The 11,899-nt window shown below is 44.6% G+C and overlaps 2 protein-coding genes across 16 annotated transcripts in view; one reads left to right on the top strand and one right to left on the bottom strand.

Annotated features, from left to right (window-relative positions):
- Positions 1-11,899, bottom strand: part of LOC310666688 (uncharacterized protein) — a 110,961-nt gene that overhangs the window by 34,725 nt on the left and 64,337 nt on the right. The window lies entirely within an intron of this gene.
- The window catches only part of GAL3ST1 (galactose-3-O-sulfotransferase 1), a 30,923-nt gene continuing 21,088 nt past the window's right edge, over positions 2,065-11,899 (top strand). For 2 of the 15 annotated variants that reach the window (XM_083417755.1, XM_083417750.1), the window contains exons 1-2: positions 2,431-2,770; positions 3,669-3,717. Coding sequence is in view for 7 of the 15 variants with exons in the window: in XM_083417748.1 (XP_083273874.1) it covers positions 10,628-10,725 (98 nt within the window). In the remaining 8 variants the exon portion in view is untranslated. The other 13 variants (XM_083417766.1, XM_083417748.1, XM_083417764.1 and 10 more) reach the window with 12 other exon arrangements.

Genomic DNA, 11,899 nt, shown 5'->3' with positions numbered 1-11,899 from the left:
TCCTTTTTCCTCTAAGCAGCTTAAGGTGGCAAACAAACTGGTTCTACTCCTTCCCATTTTATCCTTGCAACAACCCTGCGAGGTAGGTTAGGATTAGAGATGACAGGGCATTGTAGAAAAGGGACATAGGAAGCTGCCTTATACTGAGTCGGATGATTGGACTGTCTAGCTCAGTGTCCTCTACAGTAACCAGCAGTGTCTCTCCGGGGTTTCAGGCACAGCGGGAGACACCAAGGATTAAAGGTGAGACCTTCAGTCATGCAAACTGGATGCTTTACTGTGTTTGTACCTGAGGAACAGAGGACACTGCCCTGAATAGCTTGGATGGTTAGAGCATGGTACTGATAACACCAAGGTTGCAGGTTTGATCCCCATATGGGACAGCTACGTATTCCTGCATTGCAGGGAGTTGGACTAGATGATTCACAGGGTCCCTTCAAACACTCTTGATTCTGTGACCATGTTTATCCCATTGGTCCATCTAACTCTGTATTGTCAATACTTGACAATTCAGACAGACCCTACCTGGAGGTGCCAATAATTAAACCACAGACCTTCAGGCAAAGCAGGTCCTGTGTCCTAGAACTATGGCCCTCAATGTAGAAACAGGTCTGTTCCTTGCTTTGTGTTGCTGCCACATTGATTTTTTTTTTGCAGAATCAGGACCCTGGCACCTTTGATAAGAGGGGCAAAGAGGAGGAGCAAAACAAGGTGCTTGAACAGGTCATTGATAGAACACAAGCGAGGCAAGTCCAGTTTAACAATGACAAGAATCCAGTTTTTAGCAGACGCAGTCAGATACGTGAGGCATGTCTTGCAAAAGGGGCATGTGGCCAGATGGCAGCAAGGTGAAAGCCTACACCAATCTACTCCCCCTGCAGTTAAAAAAAGGGGGGGCCCGATACTTCCATGCTTCCCATTCCCTTACTAAAGTGGAGAAAAGTTACACACAAGATACACTCTTGACAATTGCATTTGTGATATCAGAAGTTACTTCAATACACATTTGGTACTTGGGCAAGGGTCCAATCTGACCACAAGCTGTTGGAAGGGTGCGGCACCTCTGTGGCATTTGCAGCTTTTGGGAGTATTTCTGTGTCATAATCATGTCCCTGTTTTCAATGGTGGCATGTTGGAGAATATGTAATAAACAGCATGTGCATGTATGTGGAGTCATGATGAAGGAAGGTGAGGACAGGTGACCTCACCTAGGCCCGAAGTCACCCCCCACCAAAGCAGGCTCAAAGCTTCTCAAAATCATTTTCTCAGCAGCTAAGCATCAGAAACATTCCGCTCTGCTGTAACAAAGGTAGAGAACAGTCCATTGTTTCTCAGGCCTTTCTCATGCCTTCTGGCCTTGCAAAAGAACCACATTGCAACTTGCTTTCAGTCCAGGAACCATGCCAAAGCACAAGAATGAAACAACTGGAACACACTGAAACCCCCTGACCCCCTTTCCTGCCAAGAGTCCACAATAGTCCCAAGACAGCTTTCTGGACATGCTCAGGGGAACACATCATGGGGCAGGACTCCTGAGGGAGGAGAAAGGAGGAGGGATCTGGAATGGGTATATATGCTTGTGCACATGATTGTGAACTCGTGCATGCTTTTGTGGACTATCACACTTGCTCCTTCTACCAGTTCATGGATGGTAGAAATAAAACCTTTTTCTCCGAAACTATTCCTTGAGTGTCTGTTGACTCCCACTTCCCTTTCCCAGGCGCAATATTTTTCCCACCCGAGGGCAAAGCCTCATAAGGCTACAATGAGAGATCCTACTCCACAGCAATGCTAATCAATGCTTCAGCATTCATCAATCCAGAGTAAAACATGGGGGCGCAAATGCATACCCTCCAAAGTGTCCCGATTTTCCAGGGACAGTCCCGGAATTACAGAAGCCATCATGGTTTCCGACTTGATCCTGGAATTTCATGATTTTCCTTTTTCCTCCTCTCCACATCTCGGAGAACGATTAAAAGTGGTGTGTGTGTGTGTGTGTGTGTGTGTGTAGGTGCAAAAACAGTCCTGCTTATACTGTACTGACCAATAAAATACCTGTACCAAACTAAGGAAATGATGAAGCTGGCATATGAGGCCCTTGCTATAATTCTGAAGGTAAAACGTAACCAGTCCACTTTAAATTATTGAATTGCCAGGCTTCAGCAGCCAGCCATTTTTAAGTGCGTGGAGTGCCAATTCCTTTATTGTAAATTGAGCCCTACACTGCCTATTCAGAAGTAAATCCCACAGTATTGGCTCAAGGTGACCCATGTAGGTGTGTATATGATGGCAATGTGTGTGGGAGATCAAACGCAGAAGAAGCTTCTTATGCAGAATAGAACGTCCCTGTTTTCATCTGGAAGGTATGCAAATAGGGCAGAAGTGGTTGTGACCAGGCCGCAGATTGGAGTAGGCCGAGAGAAGTGAAAGCTCTGGCTCTGATTCTAAGGCACAGCAGAAGCCAAATGGAATTTTGCAGCCCTGGATTCCTTAGGGCCTCAGAGTGGCTTTCTTTTTCTCTCTTTCTTTTTTCTTTTTTCCATTTTCTATTTTACGTATACAAGCGAAATAAAAACATAAACATATAATCCCCTTTGACTTCCCTCCCCCCACTTTGTGGATCTTAATAGAATGATTTTCTGCATCTCAGAGTGGCTTTCTGAGCAGGAAAAACAGCAAGGCCTGTTTGCGAACCAACTTTGGGGACGCTTTCTCCCCCCCCCTCTCTCTCCATCTTGCTTTTTCATGACTTTCTAGTCTCAAAGCTACAGTTAGACACTGTTCAGAGTAATTATTATTATTACTATTATTACTATTATTATTATTATTATTACTATTATTATTATTAATTTATTTAGCTTCCTGCCATCGTCAGCTTTCTGTTCTCAAAGCTATAATATGACACAGTTTGGGGTTATTGTTATTATTACTACTACTACTGAGGGGAGGATTTATTTGTTTAGCTACCCCACCCCCCCCTTCTAGCCTCAAAGCAACAATTTGGCAGTTTGGGGTAATTATTATTTTGGAGGGGAATAAATTTAGCTTTCCCCCTCCCTTTCTGGTCTCAAAGCTACGATTTGACACAGTTTGGGGTATTCTTCATCCCCATCATTAATTATATTGAGGACTGGGGTTGTACTCCTGCTGTTTATTATTTTCTGTTTTGTTTGTTTCTTGAGCCGCAGGAGCGAGTGAGGCCTAGTAGTGGTAGTGGGGTGTTGGGCGGGAGATGAAAAAGGCAAGCTCAGTTTGGTGTGACCAGTGCTAAAATGGGAGAGTCATGGTTGCTACGCCAGAAATTGACCCATGGCAGACTGTTTTTACTTTCCAACTAGCCCTAACTTAATCCATGCTGACGCCTCATCGGTTTAAATTATTTGGATCCATTCCATCTCAGTTCTGTTGTGGTTTCGGGCTAGAGGATAGCCTTGGTCACCCTGGTGAATTTCCGCAATCTGTAATATTATGAGGGAATAATTTTTAAGACCTAGTGATTGTGTGAAATTTCATAGACAGGGCTGTTTTTGTTCTTTCTACCAGGGGAAAAATTGTGATTATAAGCAGTTTCGAATATAAAATGAATTATACAACTGAGATACAACACCTGCGATGTCATGAAAGCCAAAATACTTCATATCTGATTGATCCCTTTCCATTTTTTGTAGCTCTCAGGAGGACAGGAGTGATTCAGGTGATTCAGTGATTGCTTTCAAGGTAATTGCTTCATTTGGACCATTGTAGTGAAGGCAATAATTTATCTCCCTGAAATAGAGATGACAGCTTGGTTGGCCCTGGAATATGTTGTCTCAGAGAGCAGAAATATCAGGAGTTGAATTATGAAACATATCATCATATGTGGAACTCCCTTATTTAGACCATTTTGTACTCCTGGCACCAAAAATGTAAGTTTCGTCCCAAGTAAATGCTAAGGGCATGCTCAAGATGTCTCATGCAAAAAAATTTCATTGGCAGAACATTGGTCCACCTGGATCCCAGTACTGCCTACACTGGCTGGCAGTAGCTCTTTGGGGTTTTAAGAAAGGAGTTTTTGTCCCAAGACTTTTAGAATGTTGTATTATTTTATTGTTGTTAGCCGCCCTGAGCCTGGCTTCGGCTGGGGAGGGCGGGATATAAAAAAATATATATATTATTATTTATTATTCTGAGTAAATAAGTATGGCATACATTTTCATTGTGAACTATTTTCATCATCTTTCATCATTACCTATTAGCTTTCATGTTGCCAGAACTTACAGAAAACTTGGGGGAAAGAATTGGAGGAAAGATCCACTGATTTGTCACTGGAATAAAACCTTGGGGTGAGGTGAAGAGATAAGGCCCAATCAAGTGTTTGATGAAATGCAGAAGGTTTCAAGCTGCATCCATGCTGCCTAGCACCTCATCCCCAGGGGTGAAACAGGGCTTGGGAACGAGATAGTGTCTTGCAACATGCCCAGAAATCTTCTTCTTCTTTCTCATCCTCTTTGGCGATAACTTGTAGCCGACTAAGATTGTCTTCCATAAACATGGTCTTAACGGTGAGTCCGTAAGTGACTGTGGAGGCCAATTCAGGATCCACACGTCCTTCCACACTGGGGACATAGGTTTCTGGGCAGGAGTTGATCACAGTGAGGGTTTGCCAAATATGCCTTTCTCTTAGCTTGTTTTTTCTTTCATCCTGCGTTTGAGCGACTTCAAAGTTCATGACACCTTTGGTAAAGGCTGTTCTCCAAATGTAGTGCTCACGACCAGTGTTTCCCACTTGTCAGTGTTTAGACTACTTTTTTTAAAAAATTGCCTTGAGTCTTTAAACCTCTTTTGTTGACCACCAGCATTACGCTTTCCATTTTTAAGTTTGGAATAGAGTAGTTGCTTTGGAAGAAAATAATCATGCATCCGAACAACATCACCAGTTCAATGAAGTTGATGTTGAAGAATCATTGCTTCGACACTGGTGATCTTCCCTCCTTCCAGTACACTGGCATGGTTTGCCTGTCTTCCCAAGTGATGTGTACAATTTTTTGGGGACACCGTTGTTGGAATCTTTCAAGCAGTTGGAGATGGCTTTTGTAAGTGGTCCATGTTTCACAAGCATACAGTAAAGTTGGTAGTACAATAGCTTTGTAAACAAGCATTTTGGTTTCCCTATGAATGTTCTGGTCTTCAAACACTCTGCACTTCAATCAGGAGAAAACTGCACTCTCAGAGCTCAGGTGATGCTGGATTTCGGCCTCAATGTCAGCCCTTGTGGAAAGATAACTGCCCAGGTAGGAGAAGTGATCAACACTTTCCAACATTACACTACTGAGTTGGATTTGTGGCACTTGTTGTGCTTGTTGGTGCAGCACTTGGGTTTTCTGGATGTTGAGCAATAGGCCAAGCTTTTCATAAGCATCTGCAAAGATATTTAGGATGTTTTGGAGGTCATCCTCTGAGTGTGTACACACTACATTGTTATCAGCATACTTAAACTCTATGACGGAAGTCATGGTAACCTTAATCTTTGTTTTCAGCCTACTCAGATTAAAGAGCTTTCCATCTGTTTGATATATGATTTCTACTCCAGTGGGGAGTTTCCCTTCAACAAAGTGTAGAATCATGGCAATGAAAATAATTGTGGCCTTCGAATCTGGCCCTCAGAGCTATCCCTAGGCCACACTCCATCTCCTCAGTTCACACCCCTCTTTTTTAACCTTTTAAAAAAAAAATCCTTTATTGCAAACATGTAGATACATCCATTATACATTAATAAAATGAAAAGAAAAAGAAAATAAAAAGGCAGGGGGAAGAAAACAGAAAAAGAATAAAAACAAAAAATGGATAACTAACTTCAAAAAACAAATATTTTCAAATTAACTTCTACATAGGGAGTACAAGCCTTCTTTACACAGCTTTGGCTTGACTCGTTAATTCGAATCATGACTTCCCACTATCCATGAACGTACTTAGTACATCAATTTGCCCCTCAGATAACTGTATTTAGATGGTAAGTCTTGGAGAATCCGTCTGATTGTCAGTGGAATTCAACCTACGCTAAGCCAGGTGATGCTCTGGAAGCCTTCTTTTTCCATGTAATTTATAAAGACATCCCATTCTCTCCTTAATCTTTCTTTTGAGTGATTTCTTATTAGGTCTGTTAATTTGGCAAGTTCTAGATATTCACTTAGTTTTGAGAGCCATTCTTTTGTTGGTATTGTATTAAATTTCCAATGTTTCGCTATCACAATCCTCTTTTATTTTCCTTTGGTATGTCCGGAGTTCACACCCCTCATTGGTCTGCTTTGCAACCTGAGTGATAGGAACATGGTTGACAATTGCGATTGGGTGTGAATGGGATTAGCCTTCTGAAGCTTTTCCTTTTGAGCACTTTCACTGACACAACTTCCAAACATAATGGAACATAGGAAGTTGCCTTGTATTGGGTGAGACCATTGGTCCATCTACTGACCATTTGTCTGGAAGCTGCTCCCCAGGGTTTACAGACAGGAGACATTCCCAACCCTACCTGGAGATGCCAGGGATTGAAACCTTCTGTATGCAAAGCAGGTGCTCTACCACTGAACTACAGCCCTTCCCCTAATCCCATTAACCACAAAGGCTAGAAAATGAAGAGCGATAACTTTATGAATACAAACCTACAAAGTCAGTACTGAGTTCTGCAGAGAAATATGCTCTGTGAAGAATCACAAAAGCAATTGACTCTGTTTGCAGTGCTTTGTTTTGTTGGCACCCACATTTTTCAAGCCTGAGTTGGATTCTTTGCAGTCCACAAAACTGTTCCTTTCAGTCCAGCAGAACTCCTGACTGGCAGCAGATAGGAGCTGGCGGCCATCCAATCTGATCAAAAGTACAGAGCACTGAGATGGGGCCCTCCTCACTGGGTCTTCTTAACGAAATGACACGTGGGCACCCGGCCTGTCCGTAGAATTTCCCCCATTCCTTAGCTAGTCAGCAGTGGTGGGTGGGCTGTTCCTAGGCTTGCAGATTTGAGCCATTTAAACAGTGGCTGTCTCTCTGGCACGTCCTCTTTCTCTCAAGCCCTTTGCATTTTGTTTCATTTTACCATCAAGCGGTATATACATTTCATGAAATTAATTATGAAATAAATATAACATGAGAGTGTTAGAAAGGCAACAGTAAGAAGATTGCAAGGGCTTAAAGCTAGAGACCCGCAAGATTTGGCCCCAACAACATTTAAAGCACTATGATGCCACTCTGAAAAATCATGGCTTCCCCAAAATTCAGAAGGGCAGAGGTCCCTTCATGGTAGGCAAACCCAGACCCTATCTAAGATAATACAAACTTCTAAGATTATACAAAGATTATACAAAGGGACGCGGGTGGCGCTGTGGGTAAAACCTCAGCGCCTAGGGCTTGCCGATCACATGGTCGGCGGTTTGAATCCCCGCGGCGGGGTTAGCTCCCGTCTTTTGGTCCCAGCTCCTGCCCACCTAGCAGTTCGAAAGCACCCCTAAGTGCAAGTGGATAAATAGGTACCACTTTATAGCGGGAAGGTGAACGGCGTTTCCGTGTGCTGTGCTGGTGCTGGCTCGCCAGAGCAGCTTCGTCATGCTGGCCACGTGACCCTGAAGTGTCTCCGGACAGCGCCGGCCCCCGGGCTCTTAAGTGAGATGGGCGCACAACCCTAGAGTTGGACACGACTGGCCTATACGGGCAGGGGTACCTTTACCTTTACCTAAGATTATACAATAACCTCTTAATTACACAATAGTCATCATTAGAGTTGCGTCAGAACAATCCAGATGTTGCATTTCGGACAAATCTACTATTTCCTGTGCACGTACATGGGCAAATGTTTTGGAGGGCTCCAATATCTTATTTCAGAGCAACTTGTGTTTTCCTTGAAGTTCCATTGCGCATAAAAGAACTTGCACATCATTCTCTTGAAACGGAAGCATCTGTTGTTTTCCGTTTCCCTAAATGCTTCTCTTTGGAGCATACAGTGGCTAAAAAAAGGTCCTGTTTCATGCTGATTGGGTGGCTGTAGGAGACAGGCATTCTGCCGCAAGAGGAATAATAATGTGTCTTTGACCCATGACCCCACCCCTGCAATTGTGGATCGCTACACCACTGGTGCCATCCCTTTAAAATAGTTGCTCTTGATTTCAGTCTGACAGGCTAAAGTCCAGGCTGGTGCCAACTGCACAATGCATCTCATTCTGCACAGTAGAAGATGGGGTGATGTCTTTGGCAGTCCCAGTGGATGGGGGCAAGGCTCCACTGCCGCCATGTGGCCGGAAAGAGCACCCTCCTCTTTCAGCCCCCATCATCTTGCTCACTGAGAACAAAGGAGCCAGCGGGCTGCCTCTCCGGTGATCCCCGCCGCTCGTCTAACAGCAAAAGGAACCATTTGTTTCCGATGAACAAAACCACAGCCTCTTCATAGACTGAAGGCCTTGGGAAAGAGCTTCCTTGGCCCTGCTAAAGGGCTACATCCAGACCCATTCATAAAATGTTGAAGTTAGAGGCAAGGCAGGCTGCAGTTTCAAAAAGAAATGTTGCTGCAGAATCAAAGTGATTAAGCCCAGCCCTAAGGCTAGTTTCCTAATCATGCAGGGAAGGGAGAGACACTTTCAACTGTTCATCAGGCAATGGCTCTTTCCACCTGCCTTGCCTCAGCCTCCAACCCTAGCAGCCTTTCCCAGATCATGACTTTGAAAACAGCAGCAGCAGCTGGGCAGAGAATATATATATATATATATGTATATATATATATAAAACACGGGTGGCGCTGTGGGTTAAACCACAGAGCCTAGGACTTGCCGATCAGAAGGTCTGCGGTTCGAATCCCCGTGATGGGGTGAGCTCCTGTTGCTCGGTCCCAGCTCCTGCCCACGTAGCAGTTTGAAAGCACGTCAAAGTGCAAGTAGATAAATAGGTACCGCTCCATCGGGAAGGTAAACGCCGTTTCTATGCGCTGCTCTGGTTCTCCAGAAGCAGCTTAGTCATGCTGGCCACGTGACCCGGAAGCTGTACGCCGGCTCCCTCGGCCAATAAAGCGAGATGAGCGCCACAACCCCAGAGTCAGTCACAACTGGACCAAATGGTCAGGGATCCCTTTACCTTTACCTATATGTTCTCAATTTGATCCTTTTACATGGCTTTTTATGTTTTGTGGTTTAGGGGAAACAGCCTTGTGGACCAGATTTGCCCCACAGGCTGGCAGTTCTCCTCTCTTTCTTTAATTAATACCTTGTTTAAGTAATACTGTTTTTATATGTGCTGTTTGTTATTACCAAAACAAGGCCTCATAAAAAATTGCTGGATCTTTCTTTAAAGTCATCTAAGGTGAGGGCTGTTACTCTATAATATAAGAACAAGTTCCAGCAGTCAGCAGGTGAGGCCATCAATAAGTCCACAAGTGGGATGCTTCACTCTATTTCCTGCCTCAACTAGTATACCATACCTGCCCCTACAGCCCCCAACAGTCAGTCAAAAATCTATGGCCACTGAACATGTTCCAGCTTGCATTGAAGAAGAAGAAGAGTTTGGATTTGATATCCCGCCTTTCACTCCCGTTAAGGAGTCTCAAAGCGGCTAACATTCTCCTTTCCCTTCCTCCCCCACAACAAACACTCTGTGAGGTGAGTGGGGCTGAGAGACTTCAAAGAAGTGTGACTGGCCCAAGGTCACCCAGCAGCTGCATGTGGAGGAGCGGGGACGCAAACCCGGTTCCCCAGATTACGAGACTACCGCTCTTAACAACTACACCACACTGGCTCTCCACATTGTGCTGTTTTGGGGGTCCCTAGCCCATCATAACTCCGCCCCCCCCCCCAATATTTTCTACGCTTCTGCAAATCTTAAGGTTTTCCCGAACCTGTAGATCCCACTTCTTTATATGTAGGGTGGTACCTTTGGCTTCCATAAAAAATGGTCCTCCAGAGTGATGGTATGCTCCTGTTTGTGCAAGCCCTACCTTCTTATTGAATGGGAGCAGAGCGGGGGTATATTTACTGAAATCTCAGCTGACATAGAAACAATTGCCAGTCCTCGCCCATAAACCAACATACAAACCTGGTGCAGTCTTGCCTTCTTTGCCACCTAATGTGAGTGTTATGCTGGCCTCTGAGCCACATAGTTATTTTATTTTCCATGCTTTCAGCTGATTCGGCTATGGTAGGCTGAGCTGTGGAGAAGACTTGCTGGATTTTGCTGCTCTTAGCAGGAGAGCCAGGGAAAAGAAGGCAGTGATGGCAGGGACAATGTCTTTGTTGATACCAGCACTGCAGAGACATACAAATGATGCTGTTGTTCTTGGAGCTGGCTTGGGAGCCCGTTGTGAAAGAATTCTCTGTGTTCCCTGATGTGGGAAGAGAGAGGCATAGCTGGGAGAGTCAGCCTGGGTTGTAGCAGGAGCAGCAGCAGCGAGAGTTCATTTCCAGAACTCTTGTCCACCTGGGAGACAGTGGAAGGCTCCTACAAGCTTCCCCAAAGCTGGTCCTTGCAATGAGGTGAAGAGCCCTTGGCCGCAGTGGTGGTGGGCCTTCCTGAGGGTCCTCTCAGCTCCAGCAAAGACCCCCGTCTTTGGCCAAGGCTTGCCAACACCGGCAGAGGGTTTCTAGGATGCTGTAAGCAGATCTGCTAGCGGAGAGGCCATCCCATGTCGGAGAAGCATCCCAAAGTTTCCCTGGCAAACTCTGCTTTGGTGGTGGCAGGGCGAAGGAAGGTTTGCTGGAAGGTGCTTAAACTGAGGGAAAGGTGAAGTACAAAGCCAGGCTGTTTGTTATGCTGTGTTGCTGGCAACAGAGGGGCGAGTAAGGCAATGAGAAGAGGAGGGGCTGAGGAGATGGGAGATGGGTTGGGAATTGGGCTGAAGGTGATGTCTAGTAATAGCTAGAGATTGTGTGCCGCAAACTGATGTGCATTTGTGAGTATTTCCATGTATTTGCATGATGTGAAGAAATTGCAATGTGTGTACCTGCTCTGAGAAACTCTTTTCTCTCTTATTATTCGGCATGTTCCATGCTTAACGGTGTGGGACTTAGCCCTAGCGAATCCTGGCTGAAATTGAACCTTTTGTGCACAGGTTTTGCATTTATTTATTTCTTCCTCTACTTGCATTTGCCTGCCAATTATCAACCCAATAGTGCGCTTAGGTTAAAAAGAAAACGTTTTATTCTGAATACCCAGAAGCCCAAACAGGAATCGGGAAAATGGAGTCAGACTGGTTTGGGTGGTGTGGGATGTGTTTATATCCTTTTTCAGCCATGAAACACGACAGGTTACCTTTGAAGCATATTGCCATCTCTCATCAACCCAGTGCTGAATGTGCAATTAAATTTATATCGTGCAAGCTTTCGTTTACTCTGTTTAGTTCCAGTTTAGTTCCAGGAGAAAGTGATGTAAAATAGTGGTTGTTTCTGGGGCAGTGAACATTGCTGTATGAGTGGCTGTGTTTTGCATCTTTAAGGGTGTCATATAATAATCATAATCATAAACTTTATTATTTATACCCCGCCCATCTGGCTGGGTTTCCCTAGATACTCTGGGCAGCTTCCAACAAAATATTAAAATACAATAGTCCTTCAGATATTAGAAGCTTCCCTAAACAGGGCTGCCTTCAGATGTCTCCTAAAAGTCTAGTAGTTCCCCCCCCCTTTGACATCTGGTGGGAGGGTGTTCCACAGGGCGGGTGCCACTACCGAGAAGGCCCTCTGCCTGGTTCCCTGTAACTTCGCTTCTCACAGTGAGGGAACTGCCAGAAGGTTATAGTTGGGGGGGGATCCCCCTAAACCCTAGGAATGAATAAATGCTAGGATTTATATTAATTGGGATATGGATTAAAACATAAACTGGAGAGCTGTTATTTTGTAATGCAAACCAACCTGGCTTGAGAGCTACAGGTATCAAGAGAACAATAAAGGTCATTAAC

Source organism: Podarcis tiliguerta (genome assembly GCF_965153285.1).
Source record: "Podarcis tiliguerta genome assembly, chromosome: 16".
Lineage (NCBI taxonomy): Eukaryota > Metazoa > Chordata > Lepidosauria > Squamata > Lacertidae > Podarcis > Podarcis tiliguerta.
Note: the sequence above shows the minus strand (reverse complement) of the source record. Positions and strands in the feature narration are given on the sequence as shown.